The 11,833-nt window shown below is 44.0% G+C and overlaps 2 protein-coding genes and 1 long non-coding RNA gene across 3 annotated transcripts; all 3 read right to left on the bottom strand.

Moving 5' to 3' along the window:
• Nucleotides 1–303: 303 nt before the first annotated feature.
• Nucleotides 304–2,709, bottom strand: LOC118421954 (P-selectin-like). Its single transcript, XM_035829457.1, has 6 exons — nt 2,688–2,709; nt 2,298–2,362; nt 1,792–1,955; nt 1,366–1,525; nt 789–1,014; nt 304–542 (listed from the first exon to the last, which is right to left on the bottom strand). Exons 1-6 carry the CDS (start codon nt 2,707–2,709, stop codon nt 304–306), a joined length of 876 nt encoding a protein of 291 aa, XP_035685350.1.
• Nucleotides 2,710–2,796: 87 nt separating this feature from the next.
• LOC118421074 lies at nt 2,797–3,621 on the bottom strand. Its single transcript, XR_004831804.1, has 3 exons — nt 3,583–3,621; nt 3,180–3,339; nt 2,797–2,955 (listed from the first exon to the last, which is right to left on the bottom strand). It is a non-coding gene; the product is annotated as an uncharacterized LOC118421074 (long non-coding RNA).
• A 976-nt stretch (nt 3,622–4,597) lies between these two features.
• On the bottom strand, nt 4,598–8,060 carry LOC118421953. Its single transcript, XM_035829456.1, has 8 exons — nt 7,857–8,060; nt 7,241–7,321; nt 6,782–6,861; nt 6,543–6,627; nt 6,147–6,378; nt 5,660–5,818; nt 4,975–5,429; nt 4,598–4,639 (listed from the first exon to the last, which is right to left on the bottom strand). Exons 1-8 carry the CDS (start codon nt 8,058–8,060, stop codon nt 4,598–4,600), a joined length of 1,338 nt encoding a protein of 445 aa, XP_035685349.1.
• Between the last annotated feature and the right edge of the window lie 3,773 nt (nt 8,061–11,833).

The following is an 11,833-nucleotide window of genomic DNA, read 5'->3' as shown; positions in this document are numbered from 1 at the left end:
CTCTGTGCCACGGCCTGACTCTCCAGGATACTACCCAACTGGCTGCAGAGAAACCTCTAGACATCTCCTCCCTCCCCGGCACAAACGGGAGGATAAAGTACATGATTCTACAGCAACAAGATGCTGAGTCTTAAGCCAACGCAGTCACAAATATGGAATTGCAGCTTTTATCAGGTCTGGCGACAATGATGGAGGGGAAGCATCATATCGTACACGAGTCGAGTGTCAAATGTGAAAACATCTGAACCAGAAAAGCTTTGTTATGTATGAATTACCATAGATTTGTTTACAATGATAACGGGATCAAGTTTTGTCCTTTTTTAGAATGATTGCGATGTTGCACATACCGATACACTCTGCGTCGTGACCAGACCAGGTAGCATCAGCCTGGCAGCGCCTCACCCTGCTGGTTGTCGACGTCAGCTTGTAGCCCGGTTGGACGTCGCAGGCGAAGCTGCAGGTCTCGGGATAGCGGAAATAGGAGCCGCTGTCACACGTCATTCTGCCGTGCTGGGGAGCAGACAGGTCCGGGCATTTCACAGCTGAAGTACAAACAGGCTTTAATAAGCATTTTCTCACGAAAAAAAGTGAGTATACTATAACAACTAAACGAGGTACACGCATGTACCTCGAAAACTTCCTGCAAAAACTTCCAGGAGAAAAGTACCGACAGCTACGAGCCGAACTTTTGATTGCATTTGATGATCACATACTTGAATGAGCTCAAAGTCTCAATTGTAATTAGGCGAAGTTGCCAAAGCTGAACAGTAAGGGGAAGTAAGCTGTACCTAAACAAGGCGTGCTCCCTGCGCTGTAAATGTCGACAGGAATAGTCCAGTTCCCGTCGTGTCTACAGGAGTACTCGGCATAGATCAGCCTGTCGTAACCATGGTTACAGTGGAGCACACAGGTAACTTCGTACTCCGCCTTTGTGCTGACAGCTGATTGGCAGGTGTCAGCAGCAGAGGATGTCGGGATAGAACAGGAGAAGAAGCCGTTCTCCGGTTCAGCGAACTGTGGAGATGCGGCAGTGAGAGACACATAGGTTATTTGGTATAGCGTGTTTACGTCATAGCTTACAAAAAGGTTTAGCCGCCATGATGGTCGAGTGCATAGATCCAAGATTGCTACCTGTTATTGAAAACGCTTGGTATTTCTTTTTGTTATAGACATATAGCAAATCATACATCATTCTGGTCATCTACAGATTCAAGCCTTCCGACATAATCAGAACATTTTGCTGTTGCCACTCGATCGAAAGCGAGTCAAGTTTCTGTTTGTAGTTGCGGGTAAAAGATAAATAAAACCTGTCTAATTTCCCCAGTCTTTATCTTTTTAAGGGGGGAAGGGGCAATTGCTACTTACCGGAAAATCCGGACAGGAGGTCCTTTCACAGTGCGTCCCGTCCCCGACCGTGCCGACCCGGCAGCGGCAGCTGAAGGCCTGGTGACCCGTCAGGCTGCAGAGCCCGTGCTCAGGGTGGCAGTCGTGCAGCCCGAGCCGGCAGAAGTCAGATGGGACACAACTGCAGAGCGAGTACCGTTCAGAAATGAAATTGGCATTTTGATCGGTATTCCATACATTGATATTCGTGTTCGTTGACTGATAGTCCAGGATACTAGCCAGACAAGAATGGTAATTTGATACTTTCGTGACCACCCGATCGCGAGAATCAATAGAAGCAAAACGTTCAACGTCTTCTATGCAGTCGGTTCATATATCGATGTGCAAAAAGCTTTGTGCATGTTTGCTTCCAAAGACAAATTTACATGGGAAAAACTACTCCCTCACCTTGGCTTGTTGTTCCATTGCCCACTTGCCGTGCACCTGAAGTTGTAGAGACTGTGGAGAAGATGGCCGCTCTCGTTGGCAACTTTGTAGCCCGGCTCACACGTCAGGCGGCAGGAGTCCTGGTACCTGGTGCCGCTGCACGTCAGGCTGCCGTGGGCAGGGGTCTGTTCATTGAGAGGAAACAGTGGTGCGATTTCCACACATAAATTCTCAATAATTTCATAGTTTTTTCTTTAATGTTTGGCGATGCTAGAGTGGCGATAACGTCACGAGCCTATCATTTAATCGTTGTGGGTAGAAGCAATGTAACTGGGTTGAAATCATAGTAGTAGCATATGCTGCTTTTCTTATTGTGATCTTACTGTGGTGATAGATGGACAATTTATAGTAAGTACCTCACATCTGGCTAAGGGGCCAATAAACGTTAAAGTCTGTGTGAATAGCAGTAATGTATGAAAGTGTTATACATGTAACAAAAGTTACTGACAAAACACAAGACTACGTACAGAAAGATAGCCGCAGTTCTTCTTTTGACAGAACAGATCTGGGCCACCAACAACTGGCTGGAGCGCTGGAATAACAAAGGCAAATGTACATCAGGCTTCTTTCATCTTAACCACAATGAGAAGGCAATGATGGTAGAATTATATCTCATTTACGTAAAGAAATCTCTTTCGTTCCAGGGAACCTATCGGCAGTATAAAAAGGTTTGTTAGTAATAAGAAGTTTCACTGTCCAGGGAAATGGTAGGATTATATCTCATTTACGTAAAGAAATCTCTTTCGTTCCAGGGATCCCATCAGCAGTATAAAAAGGTTTGTTAGTAATAAGAAGTTTCACTGTCCAGGGAAATTCTACAATCCGTATCCTGAGTTTGACAGCATCATGAAAATCACTGTATGTTTGTACAAACGTCATGGATTATTCGCAATAACAATTGCAAAAAACATTGACTGTATGAGGAAAATGTCCGCAAGCAACGGCATGCCTTGGGCTTACCACCTAGCTGTAAGCTCCAGTTGCCGGTACTGTGACAAGTCACGATCTGGAGGTTCGTTCTGTTGTACCTGTCCGCACAGGTGACTCCGCAGGTGTTCCCGTAGGTGTGTCCGCTGGCGCACTGGAGGGCGGTGTTGGGGAACTCGGGAGGAGCTCTACAATTCACTGATGGAAAATATTGAACGCATTCTTCATTTTCTAAAAAGTATCTGAAATGCTGTGCCTCTTACCCATGGCATGATATATAATATGTTGTACTATCTCGTCCTCATCTACATATTGTAGACTAAGACACAATGTGTTGTGTACAGTAAGGGAATATTCTTTTTGAGAAATCATATATGTACCATAACAGTATATCATTGTCCCAGTAATGTATGCCATGTCACCTGGAATGCACTCTGGTTCCCCACTCCAGGTGGCTTTGTTTCTGTAAACCTGGCAGGTGAAGTTGTCTCGGGTCAGCCGTTCGTAACCGTCATGACAGGTGAGATGGCACGTCTCACCGTACGTCGTACCTGTACAGGTGACGTCACCGTGTGTTGGCGTCTGTGAACGGAAGAGGTGAATTATCATTTCAGACCGTCATCATTTTTATCAAGAAAATACGGCGATGGCTAATCCTAATATCCAACCATGTCGGCATGGAAGATTGTCTCGCGTAGGTTTTCTTGACCAGTCATCCTTCTTGTATCGCTACTTACTAGTATTCTTGAAGCATCTGAATGGAGATTAGGCTTATACAGTGAGTATGCAAATTGATGACTGGTGTTGACATACTGAGATACTCACCGAAATGTCTCCGCAGTTAGCGATGACACAGTCCAGGGTCTGTGGGATGATGACATCTGCCAGAAAGAGAAAAGGACAATCATAAAACATTTCAACACAGCAATAAGAGTTTCTAAACGTTTTAGTCAATATGAACTACAGTGTATCTACGAACCTCAGCGAATGTATATACATGTGTGTAATAGTTCCAGATGTACAAGAAGTATTACTCGCTTGTATCTATAGAGGAATAACCTTTTTTTATTCCTCTTAGTCATTTTGTCGATTTGGATGCGAATGTTGATGTAACAACCCCCCATCCACCCCCCCCACACCCCCCCACACACCTGCTGATACAGCATTTTCCATCTCAGTCGTGTTCCCTCTATGAAAGGCGGTCCAGTTTCCGGTCCAGCTGCAGCCCAGGGTGTCATCTGTTTTCGGTACGTACCCCACGTCACAGATGACGTCACAGAGGTCCGAGAACACGTGACCCTGGCACAAGTACGATCCATGCGGGGGGTCCTCAGGTGGACTGCAGGTTACTACGTAAAATGCGTACGATGAGACCATAAGACCAAAGTTCTTATTGAAAATCAGATTTGTAAGTGAATGGAAATCATATCAACGCCGTACCTGGTTCGCATAGTGCGGGTTTGTCCCATTGTCCTGAAGCCGTGCACGTCAGTACAGGGTGCCGGGGCAGGTAGCCTCGCTCACAGACCACTCCGGCTTCTGACATGTACGTGGTTGTGCTGCTTTTCACTCGGCCATGAGCTAAATTCTGTCAATGAAAGGAAAACCTATTTCCTCTACAAAGACTGGAAACTGTTTCTTTTACGACTTTTATACCTGTTTTAGCAATTAAAACTATGCATATGTCTTATTTTGATCAATTTCCCCAATGAACAGATTATGTTTAATTTAGTTTGATTGCAGATAGACTTAGGTACAGCCTTGTTAATGTCTATACCCCACATTCATAACTGTTTAGAAAAGGCATTAGAAATAAGTACCTCAGATTCTTCCCCACAGTTCACAGTTCTGCAAATAGGATGTCTGGTAGCTCCGAACGTCTCTGCAAACAGTCAGCAGAAGGTATCAAATTACACAAACGTTTACAAGATTTATGTTAGGTAAGATTTGCTGTGACTGTACTCATATAATGCCACACACATGAACGACATGAACTCGGCCTATATATGAGAAACAGATGTCTTTGATAGAATGACTACGTTGCGCAATGATGACAAAGGCCTTAACGACGATGACACTTATGGATATGTTTTAAAACAAATGATAAAAAGGAGCTTTTTTTAGCAATATAGATTCTTCTACGTTTTTTATACGTCGTCTGAAATTTAAGAATATAAATGTTCTGGCCTCAGTCTCCCTACCTAAACGAGATAGAGCATGCAGGAAGTCCAGGTTGGCGATGATGTCCTCGATGTTTGGACCGACCCATATCAGCAACTGCCGCATCATGTCAAAATCGATGAGATCGTTTTCTGAAATCATGTCTAGATATGACTCCACGATAGAAAGGTTAGGGACATAATCAAGCTTTACTAAAATATTTAAAGCCACGTCCGCGTAAAGTTCGTCGGGGATACCGAGGTACTGTAACACCCGAGGGTCCGTGTTCGGCATCGTGTCGGCAGCCCGACCGACGCCGACAAGTGTCGACACGACTTCGGGCTGGATCGGCGCCCATCGGCCGCGGTTGCAGAACAGCAGGCCTGCGTCATCGGTCTGGTAGCCCACGTGACACTTGGCGATGCACATGCGTACGTAGATGTTGTAGTGGGCGATATTGGTGCAGCTGAAGTTGCCGTGACGTAGGTCTGGGAGGGACGTGTTGCTGCAAACTGGAAAGAAAAGTTAAGAAAACCTAGTCTCCAAGCAGATCTATGTGGGGTAAAGTATCTAAGGGCTGAACTGTGTCCAGCTTGGTCAGAGCCCTCGAATACTGTCTTTGCCTCTGATAGATCTGCTTGGGGATTAAATAAAACCTTTAGAAATTAAAGTCAACTCTTTTGTCATGCTGTAGGCTTTACCCTCCAACACTCAAAATCAGAAGTGACTACAGGTGACTCACGCTCCTCCACAGGAGGCGGCAGGGCCGGTTGCTGCACGGTGCCGGGAGGCTGTATCTCTGACGCGTCCTGCCCTCCGGCCAGCGCCAACCGGTACCACCTCTGCATCTCTGGGGAAAACTGCTGAACCCACGCCGGTACGGGCTCCGGGGGCGTGTACACTGTCAAACAATTGAAAATACAAGAAATTAAACGTTCCCAAGAGTGAAATACTACAAGAGATGCAGAAGATATATGACGGGAAAAAGAGTAGTTATTGGTTTGATCAAAGCAGAGTAAGCATTTTCACGATCCTTTGGAAAACAGCTTCTATTAGTAATCAGAAGAACCATATGGCCATACATTTGTGGCAAAAGTGATAAGATACAAACTGAAAGAAATCTAAGCTCCTTGGTAAGGAACAGTTGACCACAACTGCTACATATTAACACCGTCAGTGGTAAGGCAGCAGAAGATGGCAGAAGCTAGCCTTTAACCCACTCTACTCACACGACAGGACATTAGTCTTGAATAGGACAGCGAGCACCACAGCAGTCAGGGCGGCCAGGCAGTAGAAGATGGCGGCGAGGATGACCAGCGTGTCCGGCCCTTTCCTGCGCGGAGGGTTCAGGGCGGAGCCGTACCCGTACAGCGGCGGGCCGTACGGCCTCCAGACGCCGGTGGGCTTCAGGTGCGTCCCGGTGAAGAGGGAGTCACAACTCGGCTGTCTTTTCAGTGGGGCCTACAAGAATAACAAGTATTAGACTCTTTTTGGTCTACGATAAAAAGGAACTGAGAAAAAAAGTAATTATTCGTATGTAAATCCCTTTCAGGGACTTGATCAAGAACAGAAATTCTGTAGAGAAAGTGACAAACAGTAAAGTAGAATAAAACTGCACTCAATACCTTTTCCACCTTTGACTCTACAGACATCTTTTCGTCGGTTTCTTCGCAATGGAGTTGTTCTTTTTTCTCGTCAACGGCAACGCACCTTGAAACAGGTATAATTTAGCGAGTATAGACACTGTTCTACGTTCTTATGATGTTACCTCTTATCATAGATTGAAAGGAACGATTGCATCTGACGAGGTAAAAAGTCATTAAAACTCCACCATTGAAAGAATATGGAAAAACCTATGACGTACCGATCATCTGGGAGCTTCTGAGACGGTGTAGGGTCTCTGGGGATGTCTTCGTCGTCACTTTTACTGCTGGATTCCAATGTCTAAGACATGGAAAAGGGCCAGGTAGGTAAAACTGGACGTGCCATTGTATTGTACGGCACGGTGTTTTATGTGCTTAATAAATATAACGTTATACATGACATTGTCTTTAATTGTGCACTCGATATAAAAATGCGCATATCCGCTGGTAATGGAAAGTTAATGGCTGCTATGCACATATCACACACCACACACCCACCAACACATACTAAAAGAGGCACCATTCGGGGTGCCATAACACTCAATCTGCTCTGAAAAGTGCACATTGTAGCGTGTATAGACACAAAATTATAGACACACATCCAGTTACAAAATAAGCCCACTGCGACATGAGATGGGCCACTGGTTATGCGCTACAAAGCAAACAAGAACATTTCCTACTCGGGGTTCCTGACGGTCCTCCCGTACGGAGATGTCTTTCCACGTGAAGGAACTTTGGGGGCGTGTTGAGGAGCGCGAGGCCTGGGAAGAAAACTATTGACGGTTAGGGAGGATATGAAACGATTGGTCACTATTGAATATTCCTTACGCTCCCCTCGGATACGGCGAAAGTATCTTAGTACCAATAACGGACTTTTTCACACTGACATTTGCCCATAGTTTTGGCCAACTTGCATTCGTCTAGTGGCAGACGAGCGACATGAAATGAAAACATACTGATTGGAATCACGAAACTTTTTTATCTGGCAAAATGTGACCTAGGACGTTTTCATGAGCATTGCCAAATTAACACTACTGTTTATCACTAATGAATTATATCCAATTTTAATTTCCTCATCTTTTAGCAAAAAGTATTTCCAATAAAGTTTACTTTGCAGTTATACATCAGAAGTGCGGCAATAAAACGTTCATGTTTACGCGGCAAATTGCACATTGTACTGACAAATGCAGATAAAACATAATAAACTATACAAGGCATGATAGAAACAACGGATATCTTAGGGCAAATTTTATGGCAAAGTAAGAAAAAGAAATACATAAAGCTTGCATTAGTTACCGGTACCGGGATATCGCCGATGTCCCCTGTCCTCGGTGTTGTCCTCGGCTTGTGTCTAGCCTTGTGCCGCCTGCTCCGAGTCCTCACAGCTGAGTCACCCCGAGGCTGCAGGTGGTCGCACCGCGTGATCCAGGCTGTTTTTGTCGGGCCGACAGTCGACCTGCCCCGAGGGAGCAGCTGGCTGCGGCCCGGTGACGACGACATTGTTGTATTCGAAGGAAACTTAATGAGAAGTAATGATGCTGTATAAGCGCTAAAATCCCTTTGTACAAAACGGGCTTTTTAACACTAGCAATTGCAATAGTTGGAAACGTTTTGGCCATATCGCATTCGTCTTGCGACAGACGTGCTGCAGGAAATAAAAAAAATTATAGGATATTTATTCGAACCACGAACCTTAAGATTCTAATGCGCAAACACTACAAGGTGTCATCCTTATATCAACCGATTCAAATGTAAATAAAAGGATCGCCAAAGCCTGTATTTTCAACCGTATGGTGGTTTCACACGTGCATCCATATAAATCCATACATCCGTATGGAATTATTAGCCTCCACCAGGTTCTACATGTTGCTGGAAAATAGTAGAAATAGGACAAATAAAGAGAGAAAACATGCCAGAATAACCTGGTCGCCAACCATACTCTGACCAGCTTACTCTGACGTGTTATCGGCACATATTTGTCCAATTTGCTATTTTTCCAGCCACCTGTAGGGCCTAGTAGAGGCTAAGAATTCCATACGGGCCTCATATGAGAAGGGGTTGTACTAATAGCTCCATGGAGCCAGCTCCATGGAGCCAGCTCCATGGAGCTATTAGTACAACCCTGCTCCCAACCTACCATACCTCCATAAAGCCAGCTCCACGCACATTGAATACATACAATTGGTTCACGTCACCTTCAAAAGAAATTTATATTTCGCTTTGAATACATACAGTTAGTTCACGTCATCATAGGAAAAATCTTAGTCGGCTATAGAGCCACCCTTGTAAACGAAAAACAAGTTTCATGGAGCCAGCTCTATGAACTTTGAATGTATACAATTGATTCTCGTCACCACAGGAAAAATCTTAGTCCACTATGGGGCCGCCCTTGTAAACGAAAAATAAAAATAAGTTTCGTGGAGCCAGCTCTATGAACTTTGAATGTTTACAATTGGTTCTCGTCACCACAGGAAAAAATCTTTATATAGTCCGCCATGGGGTCGCCCTTGTAAACGAAAAACAAGTTTCATGGAGCCAGCTCTATGAACTTTGAATGTACACAATTGGTTCTCGTCACCACAGGAAAAAATATTTATATAGTCCGCTATGGGGCCGCCCTTGTAAACGAAAAAACAAGTTTCATGGAGCCAGCTCTATGAACTTTGAACGTATACAATTGGTTCTCGTCACCACAGGAAAAAAAAATTATATAGTCCGCCATGGGGCCGCCCTTGTAAACGAAAAACAAGTTTCATGGAGCCAGCTCTATGAACTTTGAACAATTGGTTCTCGTCACCACAGGAAAAAAAATCTTTATATAGTCCGCTATGGGGCTGCCCTTGTAAACGAAAAACAAGTTTCATGGAGCCAGCTCTATGAACTTTGAACGTATACAATTGGTTCTCGTCACCACAGGAAAAAAATATTCATATAGTCCGCTATGGGGCCGCCCTTGTAAACGAAAAACAAGTTTCATGGAGCCAGCTCTATGAACTTTGAATGTATACAATTGGTTCTCGTCACCACAGGAAAAATCTTAGTCCGCTATGCAACAATCTTCGTAGAGGCGGGTTTGATACTATGTTACGCCACCGTAGATCTGAGATTATTACTTCCTGGAGGGACCTAAAACGGGGGTCTCGTGCTCGAGGACTCTGATGATTACTCAACACATTGGGTACCTACTGGGATACAAAATACACCAGATAATACTATTATTATTAATAATTGTCAAACGGGTGCCTTCGGGGTAGTGGACATGTTCTATTAACCTCTCATATTCTATAACAAAACAGAAGATGGGAAAATAAGGTTGAGTCTTGGGACAGGTGTAGATCTCCCACGCGGGACTTCGTCATGGGCTTCGGGGCAACCCCTTTTGTTATTGTGCAACTTCTTATCCATACATGTTTTTATTGTTTGTTTTTCCGGCACTAGCTTTGTCTGCCTGGCCCCCCTCCGGTTATCAGTCGGTGAGCTGCTAGATAATTGTTACAGGCTGTGACAAGCCACGGTGGGAGTTTCACGATGGGCAAGCCGTAAAACGCTTTGTAACGATTAGCAAAGAGGTGTCGCATTCCTCAGTACACGGTCCCGTAAACAATGCCCTCCAAGCAGAGGTTGGGTTTCGAGATGAATTTGAAGTCTTTTTATTCATTTTTGTCGGACTTTCTAATTTGTTGTATGGATAACGTTACGTATTTATCCAACTTATAAACCTGCCATGGGGGACAAAGTGCTCACAAACTGGTGGTACGACCTATTCTATATTGTGTATTACTTAAACTTTTGACAAAACGTCCAAAGCCAAAGCGCAGATAATATATTATGTACTAACGACAAACTGCCCACTAGTTTGGGGAATGAACGATTGACAATTTACCATCTGATTTTAGAATAAGAACCTGGTAATGTTAGCTCTATATCGGCGGTCTTGTGACATCACAAAGTAAAATGCTACACAAAGTCGCCGCTTGCTTGGGTCGTTCTATCATACTAGGGGGTATTTTTTTACTGTCTGTTTTTCGTTTAACAATTATGTCAACACTAGCAGTCAATTCCCCTTAATTTCTTATTGTTCCCACATAAAAGTGCTATCTGTTCCCATATTGTGTGTTTGGTGTGTGTGTGTGCGTGTGTGTGTGTGTGTGTGTGTGCGCGCGCGCTTTGGCAAGAAATCCCCCTGGAGTCGAATGTACCAGGCCTGAGTAAAAGTTCCCAGGATCAGGGATATAATTTGCAGTCAAGTTTTTACGTGGGCTGTGAATATCATTCCTGTGTGTTCCCTGTTTGGACCGTCAGAGTTTTGCCGAAGTAAACTTTGTTTTTTGTTGATTGTTGCTGGCAAGACCTCTGACTTTGATATCTGTACCTGTCTCAAAGACTAAGAGAAGAAGTTTTTATATGATGCACAGAAGTAACAAGGGTGGATTAAATCTTGTAAAACAATAAGAAGAAGTATAGTATTCAAAGTGCGTAGAGGTGGAGGAATGTTGGCCGTAGATGTGCGGGCTTGTTTATCGTTTACAAGAAAAGCGAACTATAAATTTCTCCTGGAGGTGACGTGAAACATGTATAGTATTCAAAGTGCGTAGAGGTGAAAGAATGTTGGCCGTAGCTGTGCGGGCTTGTTTATTGTTTACAAGAAAATCAAACTTTAAGTTCTCCTGGAGGTGACGTGAAACTTGTATTGTATTCAAAGTGCGTAGAGGTGAAAGAATGTTGGCCGTAGATGTGCGGACTTGTTTATTGTTTACAAGAAAAGCGAACTATAAATTTCTCCTGGAGGTGACGTGAAACATGTATAGTATTCAAAGTGCATAGAGGTGAAAGAATGTTGGCCGTAGCTGTGCGGGCTTGTTTATTGTTTACAAGAAAAGCGAACTATAAATTTCTCCTGGAGGTGACGTGAAACATGTATAGTATTCAAGGTGCGTAGAGGTGAAAGAATGTTGGCCGTAGCTGTGCGGGCTTGTTTATTGTTTACAAGAAAAGGGAACTATACATTTGTCCTGGAGGTGACGTGAAACTTGTATAGAATTCAAAGTGCGTAGAGGTGGAGGAATGTAGGCCGTATCTGTGTGGGCTTGTTTATCGTTTACAAGAAAAGCGAACTATAAATTTCTCCTGGAGGTGACGTGAAACTTGTATCGTATTCAAAGTGCGTAGAGGTGAAAGAATGTTGGCCGTATCTGTGCAGGGTTGTTTATTGTTTACAAGAAAAGCGAACTATAAATTTCTCCTGGAGGTGACGTGAAACATGTATAGTATTC

The sequence above is a fragment of the Branchiostoma floridae genome, chromosome 8, assembly GCF_000003815.2.
Source record: "Branchiostoma floridae strain S238N-H82 chromosome 8, Bfl_VNyyK, whole genome shotgun sequence".
NCBI lineage: Eukaryota > Metazoa > Chordata > Leptocardii > Amphioxiformes > Branchiostomatidae > Branchiostoma > Branchiostoma floridae.
The sequence above is the reverse complement of the archived record's forward strand: the minus strand, read 5'-3'. Positions and strand labels throughout refer to the sequence as shown.

Excerpts from the sequence above, each read along its gene's own strand:
- LOC118421954 (XM_035829457.1), bottom strand. The coding sequence starts at position 2,709 with ATGACGTTTGTACAAACATACA. Across the intron at positions 1,956-2,297 it reads AGAACTGCGGCTATCTTTCT|ACCCCTGCCCACGGCAGCCT; the intron begins GTACGTAGTCTT and ends CTCAATGAACAG. Across the intron at positions 543-788 it reads AGGGAGCACGCCTTGTTTAG|CTGTGAAATGCCCGGACCTG; the intron begins GTACAGCTTACT and ends TTTGTACTTCAG.
- LOC118421953 (XM_035829456.1), bottom strand. The coding sequence starts at position 8,060 with ATGTCGTCGTCACCGGGCCGCAGCCAGCTGCTCCCTCGGGGCAGGTCG. Across the intron at positions 7,322-7,856 it reads TCGGCGATATCCCGGTACCG|GCCTCGCGCTCCTCAACACG; the intron begins GTAACTAATGCA and ends TTTTCTTCCCAG. Across the intron at positions 6,862-7,240 it reads AGGACCGTCAGGAACCCCGA|ACATTGGAATCCAGCAGTAA; the intron begins GTAGGAAATGTT and ends TCCATGTCTTAG.